Here is a 23891-nt window from a genome sequence, read left to right on the forward strand (position 1 = left end):
GACGCGAGGTCCGTGACCCCCGGTCGCTCTTTCCATTAAAGCACGAGAGTGGGGTGTGGCTGAAGCAGGAGCTCCAAGCCTCAGGAAAAAACGAGCGCCCAAATTCTCAGGCCACCTCAGCCACACCTCGTGCTGCAAAGCTGGGGATTTTTTTGGAGATACTATCGTCAACCTCATCAATCGGCAAGTCGCAAACATGAGGCCCAACGCTCCCTCGGCGCTTCTCAGCGTCTTTCAAGGCCTCAGAATCTCTACGGCGCCATCAATCAACCCCTTTGGCGCTGCCATCCGACCCCAATTGACCAAGCCACTGGTCGCATCACAGATCCTCCGCGAGGCCCGCCCATTCTCGTCGACAACTGCTCAGCAAGGCAACTGGCTCGAACCCTCGATCGACCGAACGAAGAAGATGATGAAGGGACGGCCTCGTGTGGCAACCGGAGGATCGACCAAGGGCACGACTGTCATCTGGGGCGATTATGGCCTTCGCATGAAGGACCACCACCGAAGAATCAGCGCGAAGCAATTAAAGAACGCCGAGGACACCATCAAGATGAGATTGCGTGGTCAGAAGTACCGTCTGTACAAGAGGATATGCTGTAACGTTGGAGTCTACGTCTCCGGTAACGAGGTGAGGGGTGATAGAGCGTATGGCAAGTACCCATGCTGATTTGTGATGCTAGATGCGTATGGGTAAGGGTAAGGGTTCTTTCGATCACTGGGCTGCGCGTGTTGCAGTAAACCAGATTGTTTTTGAAATCAAGGGAATGCTTCACGAGGCTGTCGCGAAGGATGCCTTCCGCCTGGCCGGTAACAAGCTGCCTGGTAAGTATAGATCGCCCTTATGAAGACCACCAGGACTAACTCAAGATCAGGACAATGGGAATTCGTTCACAAGGGAGAGGCCCCCGTGGTTGGAATTACGAAGCTTGACGGTGTTACGTTGGAGGAGTTGAAGAGGCCGAGAAAGCAGATTGCGCCAGCGGACTTGATTGCAGAGGCGCCCACCAAACCTACGAGTGCTCCTTCTGCCGGCTCGCCTTCTGCTTGAGATCAACTATAAGCGAAGCCTGTATCATATAACCCATCCCCTGGAATTAGGAGCAATATCAGGATAGGAATGGTTGTACTATAAGCTTTCCACGTGCAATGACTACCAAAGCACTGAAGCTACGGAAAAATGAAATGAAATATGCCTCGATCCAAACAAGCATAGAATCGGCCCAAAAAGCGTTGAAAGTTGAATTGGAGAGGCGCCTTAAGTCCATGTGCAATAAGTGATATGGAGCCGCACAGTAGAGGGGGCATCATTGTGGCACATGCAGCTGCGGGAGGGAGCACGGGCCTTATCCACCAGCCACACTTGAACGCATTTCCCACTTAACGCGACTTTGGCTCTCAACGCGTCTTCCATCCCAGTCGATCGCCAAAAAGTCCACGACTGAACAGGCCAAAGTCCAACAACACAGAACCAGCGACAAAATAACCAAACAACCGCAATGGCGCTCATCGTCGACAAACACAGACCTCGGTCACTGGATGCCCTGACATACCACCAGGAACTGTCAGATAGGCTTGGTTCGTTGGTAGGTCTTCAATTTCAAGCTGTCATAGGCAGCAACTCACCAAATGCAGGCGCAAAGCGGTGATTTCCCCCACCTTCTGGTATACGGTCCTTCGGGCGCGGGCAAGAAGACGCGCATCGTCGCCACGCTGAAGGAGTTGTATGGACCAGGCGTAGAGAAGATCAAGATCGACGCACGAGTGTTCCAGACGTCGAGCAACCGCAAGCTCGAGTTCAACATTGTCGCCTCCAACTACCATCTCGAAATCACACCTTCCGACGTCGGCAACTATGACAGAGTCGTGGTTCAGGACCTTCTGAAAGAGGTGGCGCAGACACAACAGGTCGACCAGTCGGCAAAGCAGAGATTCAAGGTTGTGGTGATCAATGAGGCGGACCACCTGACAAGAGATGCGCAGGCGGCTCTGCGTCGGACGATGGAGAAGTACTCTCCGAACCTGCGATTGATCCTCCTTGCCAACTCGACGGCCAACATCATCGCCCCTATTCGATCGAGAACGCTGCTGGTCAGAGTTGCTGCCCCCAGTCACGAGGAGATCTGCGAAGTCCTGGCCGTATCGGCAAAGAAGGAGAACTGGCCCATGGTCAAGGGCTTGCACATGAGGATAGCACAGGAGAGTGGCAGAAATCTGAGACGAGCTCTTCTTATGTACGAGGCAGTTCATGCCCAGAAGTACGTCATCTTGTCATCCCAGGATGCATCAAAGCTGACCCATCACAGCGAGAAAGTTACGGACAGCACACCGATCCCGCCTCCAGATTGGGAGGCGCTCATCAGCCAGATTGCGAGGGAAATCGTCGAAGAGCACACCCCGGCCCGGATCCTTCAGGTGCGGGCGAAGCTGTACGACCTCCTTACGCATTGCATACCGCCAACGACTATTCTCAAGACCCTCACCTTTAAGCTTATCCCTCTAATTGACGATGCCCTCAAGGCCGAGGTGATCAAGTGGTCAGCGTTCTACGAGCACAGAATCAGGATGGGCACCAAGGTCATCTTCCACTTGGAGGCCTTTGTGGCGAAGTTCATGAGAATCATGGAAATGTACTTGATGAGCATGGATCTGTAAGCAGGGAGATGTCTAAATGGGGGCGTTCAGGGTTTATTGGGTGGCATGTGCTGGAAGCAGCAGTAATATAGGTGGAAAGAGACAAAATACACTATATCGCTTCGGGGATGAATACCTGCCAACAAAACTATTCTCACAGCTTTGTTCTACCTACGATATGGCGCTTTTTCTTCCGCTGGCGTTTCGTCAAATGGCACCTTATGACCGCCAATTTGGCGACACTTACCAAGAGCTGGGATAGGTGCCAGAGAATCTCTGATAGCAACAAACCACATTGCCCAAGAGCTTCTCCCACGATATGCGAAACGTAAACGTCCAATCAGGAGGTACGGTCCTGCAATTGCTTTCTGCTACTCGAGCGTATTGCGCACGCTACGCCATTGAATATGATGTCAGGGACAGACGGCGGAATAGTAGAAGACTCTTTCTACTCGGCACACCGCTTGGTTCTTCCAGGTTAGTAGTCGATAACAGGTCAGTCTGTTTCGACGATCAGAAGTTGGATACTGCCGAACTTATCAACGGACAAAACCTCTGGTTCTTGAACAGAGGCTCATTTACCCTTAAGTTTGCGAAAAGTAGTCACGCAGCATCGGTCATTGATAGGGAATCTGAGGATCGCAAAGCGAAGTAATCAATCAAGAGCAATTGGATCAGCAAAGCCGTTCGGTTAAAGGCGTTTTGACCAGGGTCAATCATCGCATGCTGGTGGTCCAGACCCTTGACGATGCAGATCGACTCGAGTCTCGCAGTTGCCTATTCGAGACAGGCGAGTATGCGTGTGGATGTATGCCTCACCCTGCAGGATGCAGTGCTAACAAACGATTGCATGGCCACGGCGCGGCGGGTAAGACGGCTGCCTTCCCATACTCAACACTCTGTCATCTCGAGAGCCTCCCAACAAATTGGGATTCCCACATGTCGGCGGAGACACTGGCAACGGACCGTACGATGTTCGGAATCGACGGTGGTTTTTCCCAAATGACCTATTCGAGACAAATGCCGATTCTCCAAGAGAGCCCCGGAATCCGTACACCAAGCAGCTGGGCCCCAGAATTTTATGTGATTTCTCCGTATTGGGAGAAAGTGTTTCTTCGTCCGAGCTACCCACAGAAAATCAGCGGGACTGGGGCCAAGCAATTCAGATGCGGCGACGGGCGAGGATGGCCAACCACCCCGCGGATATGTCGTCGGTTGTGCCAAGTCCAACTTCCATTCGTCCATCCTATGAGATGGCGGCATGTGGACTGACCCGGATGGCAGGGGAGGCTAAGGGAGCAGTCAAGACTGACACAGGGACAAGGAGGTGGAGGGCAAGGGACCCGGCCTTCTGGAATGGCAGCCTAAAACAGCGCAGCGCAGCGCATCAGAGGCGAGGGCAGCAGCGGCCCCCCAGGATCCCAGGTGTGCCAGGTCATGTTCTCCAATACCCCTCGTGGGCGGGAGTCTGGGGGAAAATGCGGGAAGTCCGGGGGCACGGGGTACTGCGGTAAGTACAGCGGTACAGGAGCAAGGATGGAAGTTTTGGTTGTTGGAAGCGGGCAGCGTGGAGGAAGAGAGGAGCTGCTGGTTAGCCGCGGGCTTCCTATCGAATCGGCTGCGAGGGCCCGGCGCTACGTATTGGCACAAGTTTTGGAATGCGTTGGTCCATCTTGTTCGACCACGTCTTCAAGTAAGAAAATGACGGGCGTGAGACGGCGCATCTTCGTCTGAAGGGAGTGGCTTCCTGTCGCTGCAAGCCTCTCAAGGTACATGGCGGGAAGGAACAAGACGATAGGTAGCCACCTGCTTCGGGCTGCATCATTACCCGAGGTGAGATGAATCCGCTGCTGAGAAACAACCACCGCCTTCCTTCTGGACGAGGGGCGGGCGGAACTTCCGTTCGACCCCTCCAACCACACCGCACACATACATGGAGGCGCACTGCTCCCGAGAGTCTTTCTCCGCATTGCGCATGGCCAAGGTCGGGATGGCCCCTCCAGTGTCTTGTGGTTACACACCACCTTCAGACACCACAATCCCACGACAACACCCTGTGGACGACCAAGCAGACGTCTCATCTTGAATGTCGGCGGCCATGATAGCGGCCTTGCCTAATTCGATACATCTACAGACTGGCTATCGCCAAGTGGGTACGACTACTGTGCTGCGACTCAATATAGGTTATTCGGTGGACCATGGCCGACGTCGGAGGCACTGCTGGCCGCAAAACTGGTTGGATACCGCAGACGCACATCGCATATCAGCACTCAGTCATCACAGTGGGTTCGGGGACACTATTCTCTTCCGCACCATCGACAAGCGCAAGGCTCGAACCCACAATCTGCAGGGAGTAACGCGTTTGCAAATTGCGATTGCAGATGTGGGTGTCGACCCCAGAATCTGCGAGACTTATTGAATCCCGACCCAACACCAGACCCCGAAGCAGCCATGATTTTCAGCGGGGATTCTGGCCGACTTTCTGCGCGTCGTTTCTTCTTCTCGGCGGCTGCTCGCAAAGTCGGATCTGTCAACGGGTAGAATTCGACTTTGGGTCGGCTGAGCAACTGGCATTGCAGGCGAGATATCGACATCACCAGAGATGTGGGAAGCCAAGACGGAGCCTGCAATCATATCGATGTCATTGTTGGAGTCAATCCAATCACGGGGGCTGTCGCGGACGGCAGTCGTTGGTAGCGCGTCGCGATCAGCAAGCATCCGCCTGCGCTGGCGCAAAACTCACTGGCCAGCAGCCGCACGCCGGCTTCAAGAGCGGCGCCATTCGGTCAGCCCAGAAACTTTTGGAGGCGCACCAACTCGATGCTGCTGGGGGAGAGTGCGGGGAACTCTCTGGGCGTATGAGGGGCAAACTGAGCTTGACGACACGCACCGACAGCACTGTGCTTCAATTCGCAACGTAGACGAAGCTCAGCGGTTCTACAGTGACAAATTCGACCTCTTGGTCGTCTTCAGTCTAGAGCTGCACGACATGGTCCCGGAGGCACACATCTGGTGACAGGCGCCACTTATCCTTTTGAAGATGATGTGTCACTGGCGTCTTCTCGGTGATTTTGGTTCTTACACGAGAGACATGCCAGGCCACACCGAGAGAAAAGAATGAACGAGCAAGGAGCAAACCACATGAGTGGAACGTCGTCACGAACCATTAAGCTCCACCTCGAATGCTGCTCCCCCTTTGCCCATGATCGGCCATTTGCTGGCAAAATGCTCATAGGGCGACAAGGAGATATTTTAAAATGTGAAATTTGGGCGGTCCACTTGGGCTAGATACAGCAGGCCAGCACCTGTCGCCCATCGGCCATGCCTCGCAGCAAGGTGATTGACATGCGATACCCCCGTTTAAGGACAGGCGCCCTGACGCCAATGGTGTGAGAACGCATGTACCGCCGCTTCTACACCTCCATAAAAAAACCGATGGGTGTGCTCTTGGTCTTCGTCACCGTCACCCCAAGAACAGGCAACGATCGATCACGAGAAGGGGCGCCGGTCGGCTGTGTTTTTCTCGGCCGGTCGACGGGGCAGCACCAGCCAAGGTCACGACAGGAATCATTGCTTTCAGACGAGGGTTGATTCGTCTGGACTAGCCAAGCACTTTGGGCCCAACGAGAAGGCTCCCTGGCGCCGCTCAACACGGGTTCGCGGAGGTCCAGTTATTATCACTCATGTATGGATGACCGTTTCTGAAATGCCCCGCCCCCAGGTTAGGACCAACCGGCCGGCCCAGGAGCACCCAGGCGCGGACGGCAGGTAAGTAGATACGTCTCGCAGGACAAGCAGCTTTCAGACGCTACTGCAGAGTAGTGCTGTTACGTATCTGCATCGGTCGTGGTAGGCTGGTTTGGATGCGAGGGGTTGCAGGGAAATGGAGGGTTCGCAGGCGGTTCGGGGCAAAGGAAAAACGTCTGGATGCATGACCCCCGGCCAAGCGGTAACGCGCCGCCGCCGTAATACCTACCAGCGAGATGCGAATGGGATTGCGGAGCCGTGGCAAGCCATTCACCAATGGGCGGCCGCGGGAGGGCTGATGGAGGTCCCCTTTCCGCGTGCCTTGTCCCTTTTCTCCATCGACTCTAGCATCATCGGGCTGTACTGTACCGTGGTCCCGTACCGAGAATGGGGCTCCCTGCCAGGCTGGGCCTCTGCGTGATTTCACTCCAAAATTGGGAGCTGGAAATAGATTCCTGGTACCGTAAGTAAGGTGGCTAGAGAATGACCAAGTCGAGTGACGGTGAGTGAGGCGTCTTTTGTGTAAAGTCACCTTCTCCGTCACCTTAGGCAGTGAATGAAGAAGGCGTTGCCATGGAATAATGGATGGAGATGGGTATCCGTTCTGATGGAGAGAGGGTCCGTAGACAAGTAAGCGATCTCGGTCTTTGTCTTCCAGGGCCATTCCTAGGCTGGGTAAGGTAGCCTGGTGTTGGGCCGTCTGGCCTGTCTCCAATGGAGCAAGCAGCTCAACCGGTGCACCGTACCGAGCGCAGTGTCTCCGGCTCGAGCTGGAGTCCACCTTCCAGCTCAGTTGGCGGCGTTCAGGACAAGTCCCCATTCGCCCATTCAAAGCAATCCCGTCCCCCGTCCAATTCGCAGCCCGGCCACCAAAGGAGTCGATCTTCTTAATTACTACGTCTCCCTCTTCTTCCCATCCTCACTTTCTCCCTCTTCTTGCCTCTTCACTTTCTCCTACATCCATCACCAGCCCTCCCTCCTCCAGCTTCTTCTACAGTGACAGCTTCAGCATCCACTTTGCCTGAAGTTGCCCCATTGGAATCGCGAACTTGCTGCTGCCGCTACCCGCTCTGCAGTAAACCCGGACCGCCATCAGCCCAGGAACCACGCGACCCGAAACCTCGCTATCGAGAAGCAAGGCCCGTCGTGTGTGGAGAGTTGCGCCAGTTGCCATACTGCCAGCCTCGCTTGTCACCGTAGCTGCACCGAAAGCGCCCGCTTGTCTCCCGACGACGTCGAAAAGACAGACCACGTCGAACGATTCGCGGTCTTAGCAGCTCCAGCGTCTCTCGACCTGCCTCACCACCACCAAACCACAAGCTGCAATCCTGCACAAAGTACCCCGCATCCTTCATAAACGCACACACAACCCCGCCACCATGGCCGCATCAACAGAGCAACAAAAGGCCCCTGTGGTCGCTGAGGCCCACCTTGTTGACACCTTCCGTAAGCCCGAACATTCCCCAATTTCCTTCTTCTGCGTCCGGCAGCGGCAGTAGTAGCAGCACCAGTAGAGAGCGAGAGAGCGCGGTAGCGACACCAACACCACACCACCATCACCGCAACGTACATTGGCTTGTACACTCGACGCAAAGCTCTGCCTGCCTGTCTCTCTCGCGCAGTCGTTCCTTTTCTTCCGTTGGGAACAACGATGGCTAACTGCTTCCCAACAGATCCTCCCCAGAAGATGCTTGACAGTAAGTGCGCCGCCGTGTTGCAGACCCAAACCCACCCGTAATCCCGTCCCATGGCCTGTTGGCGGCCAAAAGTCGCGTGAGGGGCACTGGAGACTGTGCGCAAGGGGAGGGGCAAAAGAGAGGGGCTTTCAGCGCTCTGGAAGCTCTTGGACTCGTCTGATTGGACACTTTGCTGACTTACCTGTGCCTTCCCGCAGAGCACCCCAGCCAGCCCCACTTGAGCAGTAAGTCATTCCCCTCTTTACCCCAAATCCATGCCTCTTCATTGGCTGACCGGAGCTCCCTCTGCCCCTCCTTCGCACAGGTCTCGAAGATTACCAGAAGTTGTACAAGGAATCCATCACCGACCCCAAGGCCTTCTGGGGCACCAAGGCTCGCGAGCTCCTGACCTGGTTCAGCGACTTCCAGACCGTCTATTCCGGCTCTCTCGAGGGAGGTGACAGCGCCTGGTTCGTTGAGGGCCAGCTCAACGCTTCTTACAACTGTGTCGACCGCCACGCCTTCGCCGATCCCGACCGCGTCGCTATCATCTACGAGGCTGACGAGCCCGGCGATGGCCGCAATGTCACCTACGGCGAGCTCCTTAGAGAGGTCTCGAGGACCGCCTGGGTCCTGAAGCAGATGGGTGTGCGCAAGGGCGACACCGTTGCCATCTACCTGCCCATGATTCCCGAGGCCCTGATTGCCCTCCTCGCTTGCGTCCGTATCGGCGCTGTCCACTCCGTCGTCTTTGCCGGTTTCTCTGCCGACTCCCTCCGCGATCGTGTCATTGACGGCAACTCCAAGGTCGTCATCACCACCGACGAGGGCAAGCGTGGCGGCAAGTTGATTGGCACCAAGAAGATTGTCGACGATGCTCTCAAGCAGTGCCCTGATGTCTCTCACGTCCTTGTCTACAAGCGCACCGGCGCCGATGTGCCCATGACCAAGGGCCGTGATTGGTGGTGGCACGAGGAGGTCGAGAAGTGGCCTGCCTACTTCCCTCCCGAGCGCATGAACTCTGAGGACCCCCTCTTCCTCCTCTACACTTCCGGTTCTACCGGCAAGCCTAAGGGTGTTTTGCACACCACCGGCGGGTACCTCGTCGGCGCCGCCGCAACCGGCAAGTACGTCTTCGACATCCACGAGGGTGACCGCTACTTCTGTGGTGGTGATGTCGGATGGATTACCGGCCACACCTATGTCGTCTACGCGCCTCTGCTGCTTGGTGTTACCACCGTCGTCTTCGAGGGCACTCCTGCCTACCCCAACTTCTCAAGGTATTGGGATATCATCGCCGAGCACCGCATCACCCAGTTCTACGTTGCTCCTACCGCTCTGCGTCTGCTGAAGCGCGCCGGTGACCAACATGTCAAGGGTGACATGAAGCACCTTCGTGTCTTGGGCTCCGTCGGCGAGCCCATTGCCGCCGAGGTTTGGAAGTGGTACTTTGAGGTCGTTGGCAAGGAAGAGGCTCACATTGTCGACGTAAGTGAAAATACGTCTCGGTATACGTTATGCACCAAACTGACCTTCCTCGCAGACATACTGGCAGACCGAGACTGGGTCCAACGTCATCACTCCCCTGGCTGGCGTCACACCCACCAAGCCTGGTAGCGCATCTCTGCCGTTCTTCGGCATCGAGCCTGCCATTATCGACCCTGTTTCCGGCGAGGAGATCCACGGCAACGACGTGGAGGGTGTCCTTGCCTTCAAGCAGGCCTGGCCTTCGATGGCCCGCACCGTCTGGGGTGCTCACAGGCGCTACATGGACACCTACCTCAACGTCTATAAGGGTTACTACGTGAGTATCACTGCCTCTACACCGCAAACTAACACTGACATTGAATCAAGTTCACCGGAGACGGTGCCGGCCGTGACCACGAGGGCTTCTACTGGATCCGCGGACGTGTCGACGACGTTGTCAACGTCTCGGGTCACCGGTTGTCGACTGCCGAGATCGAGGCCGCGCTCATTGAGCACCACTCCATTGCCGAAGCCGCCGTCGTTGGTGTTGCCGACGAGCTCACCGGTCAGGCCGTCAACGCCTTCGTCGCCCTCAAGGACGGCAACGAGGCCACGGATGCGCTCCGCAAGGAGTTCATCATGCAGGTGCGCAAGAGCATCGGTCCCTTCGCGGCTCCCAAGGCCGTGCACATTGTGCCCGACCTGCCCAAGACCCGTTCCGGCAAGATCATGCGCAGAATCCTGCGCAAGATTCTGGCTGGCGAGGAGGACCAGCTTGGTGACGTGACGACGGTATGTCTCCCTCCATTCTCAGTGACGCACACCAGAAGGCTAACGTTGAGACAGCTGTCCGACCCATCAATCGTTGACAAGATCATCACCATTGTCCATGAGGAGAAGAGAAAGAAGTAAAACCATCGTAGCGAAGGGATGAAGAGGGGGAAAAGAAGAAGACATTCGATACCATGAGGAGAGGAGGATACAAAGAGGAGAGACCTCCCTCCTTAGCCTATGATGGATAATTGGGTCCTTTTGCCATAAGCGACATGTTCAGAGTTCTTGAGCTACTTTTACAAATCAAGAAAAAAACGTTGAAAACTTATCTCTTCTCTTCCACTAGCGGGGCGATAGCGGATTGTGATTCACTGAACACGACTTGGTAGGACCGATTGATACATGATATCGGAAACGGGACACACAGCTGCGCCTCGTCTCCCAACCCACGCGATGTTGATGGGTCTCGGACATACCGGGCTGGTCATCGTTGTTGGCCCCCCGGCTGATCGGCGGGATCAAACGGGGTCCCGGGCCCCCGCGCAGGCAAATCGCACCCGGACGTATGCAACTTGCTGACACTCGGACCCACGCAAGGCACTGCCTCGGCCCCGGGACTCCCATCACCTCGGCGCCGCTAGTCAACTGTCCCGTCTTTTCGTCCTTGTGTGTACATTCTGATGCCAAGGACCGGTAGCTGCGCTAGGGCGTGCGTGGTGAGGACGAAGGGCACGGCCGGCCATGACATCGCGCTGGGGGTCTTTTGGATACGGCTTGCGTGTGCGTGTTGCGAGAGTTGGTTCGTTTGAAGTTTGACAGTTGCAGAGCATGTGGTTGTACTTTGTACGCAAGGCTCAGTCGACGGGCAGTCTGGAGAGGTCGTCTCTGAGGGATGGGCGTATTCGTCATCAAAAGAAGGGGAGGACTCAGTCTCCAGCAGGTGTGTGAGGCTTATGACTTCGTTAACCTCCCTGACTGCCTTAGTTTTCCAGAATTCCCGATTGGGACCGATCGCCGAGCACCCTGTGGCATGGCCTTTCCTTCCATCTGGCTCAGCAGTATCGCGAAATCAGCTGTGGTATCTTTGACGCTTCGGAATCGAGGAATGCCTGGTTCTCAACAACAACGTCGTCTGGGCAGTGCTACGTGGTGACAGTATTTTCATGAATCATCGTCACTGAGGTGGCTGCCGGTTTGCAATCAGGGTATTAGCGGAAGCAGCCGAATGAGCTACATTACTCTCTCAGGGCTATCTAATCCATAACGAACGCAATGCCGGCACATCGTCGTGATGCTTGTTGCATCCGTGGCTGTGCCAACGACGACGACAAATCGAAAAAGATGCCAGGAGACGACACACAAACGACAGTGGACCAGTCGGCTGAGCAGAGTTGCATGCTGTGGTAACATGAACCCAAGACTGGCAGTATTGGATCAAATATCACAACCGAGATCAAGAAAATTTACGAACCCGCGCGGCCAGACCCATCAACGGCCTCAGCTGCGCATGGGTTTCTCTCTGCAACCGTGCCCATCCGGCATGCGGTTTCCACGCAAGGTCGTCGAACAGGAAGCAGCCGCCGATTCAGGGCCTGCATGAGTTGAGCATGCCAACTTGCCAACGACGCCCCTCATCCAACGCCCTCGCCGATCAACAAACAACTCTTCAACCAACCACAGGTCTTCCGATAACGAGGTGTACCCCTCTAACAATTCCTTTACGACAGTGAAGTTGGTTGGCCACTCAGCGTACCCTCATACTCGTCTCTCGTTGGCCTTCCTATGGCACAGCCTCAGCGAGCTGCATGACCTGCGCAAAATGGTGTACCACCACAGCTTAGAAAGCAAGAAGCAGGTCGTCGTCATCTCGCTCTGGGTGTGTGGGCATCCCCTTGGGGGCTAGCTTCAACATAGGAGACTTGGCATGTCATCAGGACTTCTTATGTCCGAGACGTGGCAAGAGAGAGAAGCCGCTTTCCCTTTCTTCTGGCAATCTGCTGTTGCGGTGAAGTCGGGAGGAATGCGGCTCATAGCCCGACCGATTGGCAGCCACTCACAACGGCGGCTGGGCGGCTGCAGCCTGTGCGAGCCAAGATGACGAAGCGAATCGGTGATGCTGGCGTCGGTGTTGGTACCTTCATCTCTGTGTGAGCTGCTTTGAACTTCGTTACACGCGGTAATCTCAGCCTCAAACATCAGCCCCTGTGAGGCTGGTGTGATGTAGCACAATGTCCAAGATGTGAATCCGTGTTGTGTTGGTCTGTTTGAAGGATTGGCCTGAATTCGGCTGTCATCGTCGCATGCATAGTCCCCAAGCGACCGAAGTCAAGGCGACGTTGATCGACTAGACCAGAGGCTGCGTCGGAGCTTTCGGATGGTGAATCCACGTTTCTCGTTTGCACTTGCCCGCCCTGTACGTCGTTCAGATGATGACAGCCGTACTAACGGAGCAGTGAACATCTCAACCAAGTTTAAGCCAAGTAAGCTTGGCAATAAGGATTCGGCAGTGCCGTTCCGCCGGAAGCAATTTGGCAGCCGATGCGGGGGTCGATGGAGACCAGCACGTTCCCGGAGGCCTCTAGATAGCTGCAATCTCGGCCAATCGTCAGTGTTTGTTCATTATCCAGCGTGCCTCTCATGCGTGAACAAAGCCACCGAGGGATGGGCCGTACGCGCAATGCAAAAGCAGGATATCTTGTTCGATAGCCCACACTTGCATGGCGAAATGTGCCGGCGTCGGATGTGGCAGTTGTCTTAAACCCGAAAAGAGGGCTGTGAAAGCGGGGGAAAGAAGTCTTTTTTGCTTTTCTTCTTTCCGCTGACTCCAGAATCCAGACCGTCTGATGTATCGCGTCGAACCGGTCGCACAAAAACTTGGTTAATTGGTTCGGTCGGTGCCGGCACTTTGAGTTTGTTTGTGACCCCTGTCCCGCGAGCACGGGAGTCTGTTGTTAACTCAGTTTTTGAGAACCGGGGCCCTTGGATCTAGGGGTTCTCCAACAGTTGCAATCTGCTGTGCATCAGTATTTCGACAGATGTTTCAGAGGGAGGCGACGTTGCTTCCAGCCAATGGCGTTATGTTTGGTGATGATCAGAGACATGATGGACAATCGATAACGAACTGGCACTAAGAGCCAAGACATTGACACTGGGTAAAAGAATCGGTGACATCAAAGCCGAGCTGGGACTAGCGGCCGCTCCCAGTGTGCTCGTCAGAGACTTCTGGCCAAGATTGCTCAGCCCCGAGGCCAGGCTGGGTTGCAGAGGGGAGACGTAAGCTCATAAGCTTACCTTGAGACTCACAAGACCGTCCACTCCGACACGGCGGGGGCTAGTGTCATGGGCGTCTGCGACGTGAAGACCAACAACAAGGCAAGTGATGTTTGGCGTGGCATTGGCAGTCGAAGGTCCACCGAAAAGGTGCAGAGTAGAGAATGTCGGCCTAGACCCGGCTTGGTGGAAGCGTTCGATTTGATACTTAAGCATCAAGGTGCGTGGCCCTCGCGTCGGCTGTGATGGTTGGCATCGAGCAGGTTTAGAAAGATCTCATCGTTCTTACCCACCATTTCATCCCACAACACGTTGCTCCCCAGTCATCACATTCAATTTGTCGTGACCGTTCCAACGAACCCCGAGCTGAGCGAATAATCATTGGCTCGAAGCGCCAATAGCGACTCAAACAGCGTGCCATTGGCTCTGAAACGCGAGGGACGGAGAGGCGTTGTCCTGACAGTGCAGAGGTCGCAAGTCGGTCAAGGGTGGTGAAGGTACGTATCCGACGATATCAAAGCCGCTAAGAATAGACGGTCGGGATCTGTTAGTAGCTGACATGCGTATCCCGAACTGCAGCATTTCCCCTTTGCTCTGGGGGCTGTCATCCCATCAATTCCTCCCACATCCCCTCTCCAATTATCGGCTCGGTTGCCCTTCTGGGTGCTGCTTTGGAGGTTGACTGTAACGGCCTTCACCCGTGTGGTTCAGCTCAGACGGGGACGGTATCAGATTCTGGGAGAGAGATCTTGGCCAGTCGCCAGGATTCCCTCGTCGAAGATTGGTGAGGTGAGTTCGAACGAGTTTATTTCTTGCATCTGCATATTGTTCTGCAGCTAGCTGTTGTGGTCTTGAGACGAACCGCCATGGCTGTGGATGGCGAACGTCAGGCCGTAATACTGCAATAATGGCGGTGTTGAGTCGTGGTCGGACCCGTGAGGCTTGCGGCTTTGGCGGCGACGGACGGTGACGGCGACACCTCTCTGAGAGACTGAGAGACGGCAGTTGCCTTCGCAGTCTCTCCTGGGCAAAGTTAGAGCATCGCGAGCCCACGGCGGCGTGAGCGCGAGTGTTCTCGCGTGCGTGTGTGCCACAAGTGCGAGCAGCGGTAGCGTCAGTCAGGGTGCTTGGGGGATCGACCGGGTCGAAAAATCAAAACTGGAAAGCATTATGTTCGTGTCAATGTACCAGCTAACAGCAGCAGTGAAACAGGGAGAAGGCAGGCTTCCACTGCCCGGGTCGCCTTAAGTAAGGTCCCTGAGTGGGAACCCAGCCAGGCCTCATTTGGCGCTAGCGCGGTCCTTGTGTCCCAAGCTCGGAAGGGGTACCTCTGTCTTGGTGCTTGCCACTGCCGTGCTGCGCGGTACACTAAGCCAAGAGTGACCAAGTCGCCCAGCCGCCTCTGGAATCCACCGCACCTGGGCGCTCCAATACAGTTGGTCCACGCCCCCGTACCAAGAGATCGTGTTGCGCAATCCACTGGCCCCGTCCAGCAACACCGACCGACCGACGCCCCCCCGAGAATCCCATAGCCTTCCTTCCTCCTGGTTGCCAGTCTCGCCTGTCTGCTGACTGCTGCTGAGTGAGGTCTGCTGCTGCTGCTCCTCCTTCCGTCTGTCGCCGGCACTAAGGGACCCAACCCAACGTTCCGGACTTCCATTCTTTCTTTCGACACAACCACATACATTCGTTCTCTTTTGTTTTAATCCTTTTTCTCCCCTTTGCTTCCGCCCTTGCCACCAAACACGCGAATACGGGCCCTTCACGACAACTTGCCGCGCTCCACGACGACAACAACGACCGCAGAACCCCTATCTGGAGGCTTACGCAGCGCCATCGCAAGAGGCCTCCCCGAGCCTCACCCCGTTTGCGGGGAACAACCACAACGATGGTCAGCTTCAAGACCATCGCTGCCGCCTTTGCCGGCCTAGCAGTCATCGCGCAAGAAACATTAGGTATGGTTTTAACCTTAAGTGGTGGAGGTGGTGAGGCAAGTAATGAGAGCGCGCCGCTAACATTCCCCAGCGCACTCAACACAGCGGAACCCGCTGAAGTATGTCACTATCCTCGAAGATGCCGTGCTGCATTCGCCTTCACAACATTGCCATGCTCTTTCACATTTCGACCTCACTTTCGCACTTCACGACAAGCAACAGGAGGTCCGTTTAGCGCTGGAGCCTAATCACGACATTTTGGGGGACAACTTCGAGGTGAACTATCTGGGCGCAGACGGCAAGATTCGCAAAACGGAGTCGGTGGACCGCTCAGAACATCGCGTATTCAGGGGCAAGACTTTTATTCGACACGACGGAAACACCGAATGGACGCATGTTGGTTGGGCAAGAATCACCATCCATCGAGACGGCGCCGAGCCCATCTTCGAGGGCGCGTTCCGCATTGACGGCGACCCCCACCACGTGCTGACTGGATCCAACTACCGCCAACGGAAGCACCGCGAAGACCCCGATGCCCCGACCAGCCGGAACCCCGACGACTACATGGTGGTATGGAGGGACTCGGACATTCTTGATTACTACTACGACCGGGAGGATTTGAAGCGGGATGTCTTCGGCCGGACGTCATGCAACTCGGACAGCTTGGGCTTCAACGCCAAGTACGATCCTCTCGACGCACGGGGGCTCGAGCCCTTTCAATCCGTCGGCACGAACTCTCTTTTCGGACGCAACATCTTTGGACGACAGACCGATACTGGCAGCACCGGTAACAACGGTGCAGGCGTCAACTTGGTTTCTACCATTGGACAGACCAGCGGTTGCCCGACGACGCGCAAGATCGCGCTGCTGGGTGTCGCCACCGACTGCACTTACACGGCTGCTTTCAACTCGACCCAGTCTGTTAGATCCAACATCATTCAGGTGATCAACGCAGCGTCCGAGGTGTATGAGAGCACTTTCAATATCTCACTCGGAATCCAGAATCTGACTATCAGTGACGCCAACTGCCCGGGAACAGCCAGCTCCTCCGCGCCTTGGAACGTAGCATGCAGCAACAGCGTCACCATCACGGATCGACTGAGTCTTTTCTCCGCATGGCGCGGCAATTCCAAGGACACAAATGCCTTCTGGACCCTGTTGAGTACTTGTGGGACCGACTCTGCCGTCGGCCTCGCATGGTTGGGCCAGGCTTGTGTGAGCGGATCGCAATCTTCGGACAACGAGACTGTCGCTTCCGCGAACGTCGTCATTCAAACACCCAGTGAATGGCAGGTCATTGCTCACGAAGTCGGTCACACATTTGGTGCTGTGCACGACTGCACATCGGACACCTGCAGCAATGGCGATTCCAATTTGAACAGGTGCTGCCCGCTGAGCTCCAGCACTTGCAACGCGGCAGGACAGTACATTATGAACCCCTCTACAGCCACCGGTATTAAGGCATTTTCACCTTGCAGTATTGGCAATATCTGCTCTGGTCTTCTCCGCAATCAGGTGAAGTCGACGTGTCTTACAAACAACCGCGACGTCAAGACTATCCTTGAGAGCCAGTGCGGTAACGGTATTGTCGAGTCAGGCGAGGACTGCGATTGCGGCGGTGAAAATGGATGTGGCAGCAACAGCTGCTGTAACCCTACGACTTGCAAGTTTACCACCGGCTCGGTTTGCGACCCCTCCAACGAGGACTGCTGCAACGGTCAGTGCCAGTTTGCCAGCAACGGAACTGTTTGCCGAGCGAGCACCGGCTCCTGCGATCCGGAGGAGGTATGCAGCGGCACTTCGTCCTCCTGCCCTACGGACAAGCACAAGGACGACGGAGACTCGTGCGGCAACTCCAGCGATGGCTTGACTTGCGCTTCAGGTCAATGCACCTCTCGCGATCAACAGTGCAAGACGGCCTGGGGTGCCCGGACGAACACCACCTCGGTCACTTCTTGCAGCAACCAGGACTGCTTGATTGCTTGCAATGTCCCGAGTATCGGGTCCGGTTGTGTGACCATGAACCAGAACTTCCTTGACGGAACTACCTGTCAGGGCAACGGCAAGTGCTCCAACGGACAGTGTTTTGGTTCCAATGCTGGTGATGAGATTCTGGACTGGATCAAGAACAACAAGGCCATCTTCATCCCCATAGTATGTGTAGTTGGTCTGCTTGTTCTCGTCGCCCTTTGCAGTTGTGTGTGCGGCGCCTGTCGTAGAAGCAGAAGCCGTACGCGTGCCAGGTGGCTCAAGCCTGTTCAGCCACCGATGGGAGGCTGGAACGGCTATGGAGGGGCTTGGGGTCAATCCAACGTGCCTCCGCCGCCCCCGGTGGCCACTCGTCCCGGTGCTCCTCCGCAATACGCACCATACCCTAACCAGGACTGGCAAATGCATAGAACGCAGAGCGCCAGATACGCATAATCTCATATTGAAGAGATGACAGGATAGAGGGCCCAAAGAGGCCCGGAAAAAGGAGGACTACAGTTATCCATCATTGCATTATTCGGAGTTGGTGGTGTTTACCTTTTCATTTCCCTTTTCGGCTTTCAAAAGTCCCATATTGTTTAGCATGGGCATGCACACGTCACAGCCTAGGCAGTGTGATTGTGTAATTCATGATGGCTACGGTCTTGGATACCTGCGGATACCTAGATAGGGACAGAACATAACTTAGGTCAGCTGGCTGATCCAGTGCGGACACCAGCGACGACATTGTCACATCAATGACTAGACTTTGACCACAATTCCTTGGTAAACTTGCATGATTCTCGCTTTGAATGACACCTAGTAACGCCGGTAACCAGATCGGTGACCCGTGACTTCATAACTCATGACTTGCGTGAGACCGGGACGGGATGATTCATCCTTGTGCTCAAGCCAGTACCAACAGAGCATATCCCATGCCAACACCCCTACTGATTCTGAAAAAGCTCAAACTGCAGGAGAACTTTCGTACTTATTTAAACCCAACTCCAGCGCTTAACCCTTCGGGCTTGCTAATAGAACGTGACTGATGACATTCATGTTCTTGTTGTCGATGGAGACCCAATCGAGCTTTCTCCCTGTACATCTTGAGGACTTCGCCCGCGCAATCAGTGCCGACTAACCCTATCACCCCCAGCGCTCCTACGCCGGGGATCACGCCTTGAGGCCGACGCTTTGCGAGGATCATGCTGTTGCTGCGGCGGCGGCGTGTTGGTATCCAGACCGCACAGGATACGCGTGAAGTGAAGTCTGGTGCCGGGGATGCTCTGCTCTCATGCGTCAGTGGCCGGTATCTCTCATTCATTCAGCAAGGCTATGTCCCAGGCAAGTGGAGCAACTCACATCTCCTCGACTGCAAGCGTACATGGCCAGTTTCTCGGGGTCGTCCAGGATCTCAATCGCAAACAGCTTCTGCCTGCGGTCCTCGAACGTGTCGCCGTCGTCGCCGCCGCCGAGGCTGCCCACCTTGCCGGGAGCCCGGGGCGGCGACTCCATGCCCATGTCGCTGGGCGAGTACGGGTCCTTGCCGCGCGCCTGGCGGTCGCGCATCGCGGGGGTGAACTGGGGCTCTATCATCGGGCCGCCCGGGTGCGAGGACGAGGTCGAGGGTTGCTGCTGGGCGCCGGCGGGGTAGAAGCGTTGCGGGTGCTGCTGGTGGGGGCTGTAGTACTGGTTTGACATTTTGGACGGTTACTCCTGTGATTCTGTATATGGAATTGAGTTCCGAGGAAGGTATGCCTGGTGAGAGGAGGGTTGAGAAGGAGCGGTGACGGCGGCTGCTGCTTGTTTGCTCTCCCGTCTCTCTCACACGTAGAGCAGGCAAGGAATGAACAAGGCGAGACGCAGTTACGAAGATATCTGCTAGAAAGGCAAGAGCCGAGTACAATTGAAAGCTCGAGTCTCGCACAATGAATGGTTTCGCACCCGGGAGTGTCAAACGGACGAGGTCGCGGAACAAAGGTATTATCGCTGCACGGATGTCGTTGCTGGTCGGCGGTTTGTCGTCCGCCCGCTTATGAGCTTGTGACGCGCGCGCTGGGGCTAGCTGCTGCGGCGCGGCGCGGGAATGGAGGAGGGGTCGGATCCGATGCGGGGCCACTGCACAGCAGCCTTTTTTTGTCGCAAGCGCCTTTCCAGTGTGACCATACCCAGCCAGCATACCTTAATCCCCCGCGTTTGCAGTGCCTGGCTGCTGGGTGGGTTTAGAGTTGATTGACTAGCAGCCATTGTGTTTCATGGAGAAGAAGTGCGCCGCCGTTGATTGAGTTTCTAGCCCAACCTAGCCATACCGCCGCATGAGGTTGAATTCGGGCAGAGCTTCTGCCAGGCCTTACGTGCCAAGGACATACGATGCCTTACTCTGATATGCTTTGCAAGGTAGTATTTTCTGGCTAGAGTCTATCTTGACGTCGGACAGTTTTGACGTCCCTTTCGCTCGCTGTATTTCTTCAGACTTCAATGCTCCGAATGACGTGTGACAAGCTCTTTCGCATCTGGCTCTTACTGTGGCGGACGGAATCAAGGCCATCTGTTTTGGACCTTCCAAAGCATGCCCGAATTGATGTAGCATTTCAAGTACATTGGCATCCCGTCAGCATCGCGACAACTGAGTCGAAACCTCCTTTGTTTTGTTTTTTGTCATATCGGTTTGGTTGGTATATACAGGCATATTGTACAACGCGCTGACCCTGCGAGTGGCAAGTGATGTATCCCCCTCTCCCGCTTCCAGACAGACCCTTTTGAACAAAAAGACAACTCGACACGACGAAAGCGACCGAATTATCTACCGCTGCTCCCACTCTAACCCAACGCTGACTCCCATCCTCTTTCTCTCCAGAAACCACCTGTAGATGAAGGTATGCGTATGCAAAATGGCAGCCGGCTCTCCTAAGCTCCCACCATTGAGGACCTGACCGCCTGGTATCCTCAGTAACAACACCGCCCGCGACGCCGGTAACCGTAGAGTGTGTGGCCTAGGAAAGGAGCACGACCTGGATTGTCGTGTCTGAATGGCCTAGATGATGATGATAATGATGTAAACGCTCTGCCGCGCAGGGTGCTTTGCCTTGCGAAACCGCGAGTTCTCTCATAGACTCTCAGTCGAGCATGTCGGAAATCATGATCGTAGATGTGTGAGCAAGCCCATGGCTGCTGAGATTTACCGGCTGAAGTTAATGACAGCCAACTGGGAAATGTCAGAGATGGTCGCAGCATTCAAACATCATGATGGATACTTACTCGGCTGTTGGCTCCGTACGCAAGTCTCTGTCCATCAGCATCCCAACACAGACAGTGTTCATCCTCTTCCTCCGGCTCCGAATTCGCCTTGGGACTCAACCAGCCCGGATGTGGCGCCCTGCTCCAGCTCGCACGTGGCATCGTGTGCTCTCCAACCTTCCAAATGAGAATGTGACCGGCGGTGGCTCCCGCAATGAAGGCTCCATCCGGAGTAAATGAGACAGCGACAATTGGTGACTCCATCGTGAAGTAGGACTTGGGTTTCTGATCTGGGAATTTGGCATTCCAAATGAGAATCGCGCAGTCGTCACCTCCAGTCGCAATAAGGCGCTCGTCTTCGGGCGGGCTTGAGTCGGCCGGCAGGGGTTGCCATTGCAGTGCGGTGATTGCACCAGAGTGAGCAGTTATGGACCGGCGCTGACCGTTTTCATCCCAGAGCTAAAAGGGTTGAGTGAGCCGATCTTCATTGCACAGGCGTTTCGGGATACTTACATCAAGGATACCCTTGTCACTCGATGTGGCAGCCAGCTTTGAGCGCCAGTCATACGCCACCTGGGTGAAAGTGTCGTCGTCCCGACTCTCAAACTTCCTGTTCGGCAGGATTGCCGTGTCGGTGCACCTCAGCGACAGCATCACGTCGCCGCCGGTGAGGAGGAACTCTGTCTCGCTTGTCCATGCCGCGTCGAGGGGCCAGTTCAGCAGGTCGTGGTTCGGGAGGAAATACGACAAGGTGGCCGAGGTCAGTGAGTGATAGACGGTGACCAGCGCGCCTCCGTTGCCATTTCCGTTGCTGTTATCGGGGGCAATGGCCAGCAGAGCGGCATCGCTTGGGCTCCAACGGAGCTTGATCACCGGAGGGTCCGAGACGTCGAACTTGTCGACATGCGAGCCGTCCTTGGCCCAGATGTGAATAGATGCCTTGTCGCCGTACTCGGCCGCGATGGCAATGGCTGTTCCCCCCCAGTTCCAGGCAAGCTGACCGACAGTTGCTGACTTTGGAGTCTCGTCGTCCATGAGACTGTGGTAAGGGCGATGGACGCCATGCACGTGACCGTCGGACTCGGAATCAGGCGCAGGCGTCATAGTGCTTGAACGTGAGATGGTCCAAATTCGGGCTAGCGCATCGGTTCCAGCAGCCGCCAAGATGGATGGGTCCTTGGGGTTCCACTCGCAGCGCAACAAGATGGGTGCATTTTCACCGTTGGCTGGCGAGGGCGAAGCGGCACCGGTCGCTGCGGTAGTCGTCGCGGCGGCGCCGTCCTGCGGGTTGCTGGCGGTGGAAGTGGTGTCATCGGGCATTAATCGCAAAAACGTCGTCTCTGTTGCCAATTCCTGGACTTTGTCGACCTGCGTGCCCTGCTCGGGGCCATCTGTTCTCGGAGTGGGCGTCGGAGCTTGTTCGCCTTCCAGGGGCGACGGGTAGGCGTGGTTGTTGTCCCCGTGGTTGTCTAGCTCCATGGGGTCCGTGGCTGCATCCGCCCCATTCGTGCTTTCGTACCCATTGCTGAGCCTGGGCCGCTTGCTGGGTGAGCCGCCATTCACCAGGTGCTGCTGTGGCCGGCTGTCAAGTTGGCGTTTTCGAGAGTTTTCGACCTCCATTTCCGTGTCGTCTACCTCCCCGTCCGCGTCCTCATCCTCCTCGATCTTGTGAGGCGGCTGGGGGATCAATGGCCCAAACAACCCCACCTGCAATGCTTCGGCCGCTGCCGCTGCATCTTGAGGCACCTGCTGCACGCGCAAAAAAAGTGTCAGTTTGCTGTTCGTACGTTACGTTACCCACACCCACATCTCCGTCTACCCTTTGGTCGCCTCGGGCTGCGCTGCCGCCATCACCCTCGGCGCCGGGGGGAGAAGACGAAGAGGCGAGTGCCAGCCACACGTCGGTCGGATGCGAATTGGGTTACCTTAGTTGCGTGTTCCCTCTCAAGGGCCTGGTAGCAGAGGCCTTTGTTGATGACGGACACCAATGCATGACTCTTGACGTGGTTTGCGAAATCAAATTGGCGATGAGGTTGCTGAACGTGCCACTCCTTCTGGAACTTGGCTGCGGTCTCGCGGTAATCTGCAAACGTTAGAAAAACAAGCCACGGCCCACCCCCAGCTGTCGCTGACGGGTGTGTCTGGACGATCATCACATACTGCTCTCCAAGAGGTATCTGGGGCCGACACGTTAGCAATGCCATCGGGGAGGCTCTGGTCGCGAGAGAGTCGCTGCAAGTAGGGGGGAAGCGTGACGGAGTGCAAAGAGCAAAGTCTTGAGGTGAGAGTGAGGTGCGCGACTGTGTGTTCCGGCGTGCGGTGGTGGGTGTGGGTGAGACGCAAAAAGGGTGAACTCACCTCCAGACGAGGAAGTTGACTCTGTCCGAGTCGAGGAATTCCTTGGTGACCATGCCGCGCGGTGCCGCGATGGGCGGCGTATCGAAGTCCGGATCTGTGAGACGAATCTATGAGGATGCCGACGAGGTCCTTCTTGGGCGTGTTTCGGTGCGTCGTCGAGGGAGCGTCTGTCGCGGAATCGTATCGTCGTTTTCAAGATGAGAGGAAAGATTGAAGATTGAAGAAGCCCGCAAGAGTGGATGAAATGGAAGGATGGGCGAATCTGAATCTGGCGGTACGTAGGCAAGGTACCTTGTTAGGCGAGACCAGGCGTGAGGCGTGGCGCTAGTCCCAGCAGCCCAGCCAGTGCCCGCCATTGAATCCAACTGGTGCTGCCTCTACTACTGGTGCCGCTACCGCTACTACACTACCAGTACCACTACTGCCTTGCCTCTGGACCACCTACCTCACGCTCGCACTCATACTCACACTCACACTCACACTCATCATCCTCGCTTTACCTTTAAAAAAAGGTACGTACCGCCACATCCTTCCTTTCCTTACCTTAGCATCCTAGCGTCTTTTACCGGCCTACGGACGTCGACTAGGACTGGGGGAGAAAGAGACAGGCACACTGACTGATGGCTAGGAGAGACACAGGAGAGAAGTGCGACTGGGACAGGACGGGATTGGCACAAGTCACACATTCCTTACGCACACACTTTCAGCTTCTTTTCGTCCATCTGTCTTTCGTTCTCGCGCGGCCGCGACAGCAGGCACATGGCTGAGGTGTTTGGCTTTGGCTTTGGCGTTGGCGTTCATCGGCCGTCTTCCCACCCGCGCCGGC

General features: G+C 55.8%; 8 protein-coding genes across 8 annotated transcripts; 6 read left to right on the forward strand and 2 right to left on the reverse strand.

Annotated features, from left to right (window-relative positions):
- Window positions 1-196: 196 nt before the first annotated feature.
- CGGC5_v009533 (mitochondrial 54S ribosomal protein uL16m) lies at window positions 197-1051 on the forward strand (the record flags this gene model as incomplete). The annotated part of the gene is made up of 3 exons (XM_032025352.1): window positions 197-631; window positions 684-825; window positions 876-1051. The coding sequence occupies 3 exons, from the start codon at window positions 197-199 to the stop codon at window positions 1049-1051; spliced, it is 753 nt and encodes a 250-aa protein (XP_031877991.1).
- A 448-nt stretch (window positions 1052-1499) lies between these two features.
- CGGC5_v009534 (Replication factor C subunit 5) lies at window positions 1500-2655 on the forward strand (the record flags this gene model as incomplete). The annotated part of the gene is made up of 3 exons (XM_032025351.1): window positions 1500-1586; window positions 1636-2258; window positions 2307-2655. 3 exons carry the CDS (start codon window positions 1500-1502, stop codon window positions 2653-2655), a joined length of 1059 nt encoding a protein of 352 aa, XP_031877992.1.
- A 5105-nt stretch (window positions 2656-7760) lies between these two features.
- Window positions 7761-10436, forward strand: acu-5 (Acetyl-coenzyme A synthetase; the record flags this gene model as incomplete). Its single annotated transcript, XM_032025350.1, has 7 exons — window positions 7761-7827; window positions 8055-8078; window positions 8276-8302; window positions 8383-9545; window positions 9601-9861; window positions 9912-10316; window positions 10371-10436. 7 exons carry the CDS (start codon window positions 7761-7763, stop codon window positions 10434-10436), a joined length of 2013 nt encoding a protein of 670 aa, XP_031878039.1.
- A 690-nt stretch (window positions 10437-11126) lies between these two features.
- CGGC5_v009536 (uncharacterized protein) lies at window positions 11127-11386 on the forward strand (the record flags this gene model as incomplete). Its single annotated transcript, XM_066152184.1, has 2 exons — window positions 11127-11238; window positions 11283-11386. The coding sequence occupies 2 exons, from the start codon at window positions 11127-11129 to the stop codon at window positions 11384-11386; spliced, it is 216 nt and encodes a 71-aa protein (XP_066008333.1).
- Window positions 11387-13637: 2251 nt separating this feature from the next.
- On the forward strand, window positions 13638-14775 carry CGGC5_v009537 (uncharacterized protein; the record flags this gene model as incomplete). Its single annotated transcript, XM_032025349.1, has 4 exons — window positions 13638-13788; window positions 14037-14065; window positions 14148-14357; window positions 14773-14775. The coding sequence occupies 4 exons, from the start codon at window positions 13638-13640 to the stop codon at window positions 14773-14775; spliced, it is 393 nt and encodes a 130-aa protein (XP_031878040.1).
- Window positions 14776-15456: 681 nt separating this feature from the next.
- Window positions 15457-17926, forward strand: ADM-B (Disintegrin and metalloproteinase domain-containing protein B; the record flags this gene model as incomplete). Its single annotated transcript, XM_066152185.1, has 3 exons — window positions 15457-15523; window positions 15594-17656; window positions 17765-17926. 3 exons carry the CDS (start codon window positions 15457-15459, stop codon window positions 17924-17926), a joined length of 2292 nt encoding a protein of 763 aa, XP_066008456.1.
- A 558-nt stretch (window positions 17927-18484) lies between these two features.
- Window positions 18485-19171, reverse strand: CGGC5_v009539 (uncharacterized protein; the record flags this gene model as incomplete). The annotated part of the gene is made up of 3 exons (XM_066152186.1): window positions 18485-18567; window positions 18636-18756; window positions 18833-19171. 3 exons carry the CDS (start codon window positions 19169-19171, stop codon window positions 18485-18487), a joined length of 543 nt encoding a protein of 180 aa, XP_066008457.1.
- A 1477-nt stretch (window positions 19172-20648) lies between these two features.
- Window positions 20649-23118, reverse strand: TBL1X (F-box-like/WD repeat-containing protein TBL1X; the record flags this gene model as incomplete). The annotated part of the gene is made up of 6 exons (XM_032025345.1): window positions 20649-20675; window positions 20729-21166; window positions 21221-22456; window positions 22633-22790; window positions 22868-22884; window positions 23066-23118. The coding sequence occupies 6 exons, from the start codon at window positions 23116-23118 to the stop codon at window positions 20649-20651; spliced, it is 1929 nt and encodes a 642-aa protein (XP_031878049.1).
- Window positions 23119-23891: the final 773 nt, after the last annotated feature.

Source organism: Colletotrichum fructicola (assembly GCF_000319635.2).
Source record: "Colletotrichum fructicola Nara gc5 chromosome Unknown KSG_Nara_v1_contig05, whole genome shotgun sequence".
Taxonomy (NCBI): domain Eukaryota; kingdom Fungi; phylum Ascomycota; class Sordariomycetes; order Glomerellales; family Glomerellaceae; genus Colletotrichum; species Colletotrichum fructicola.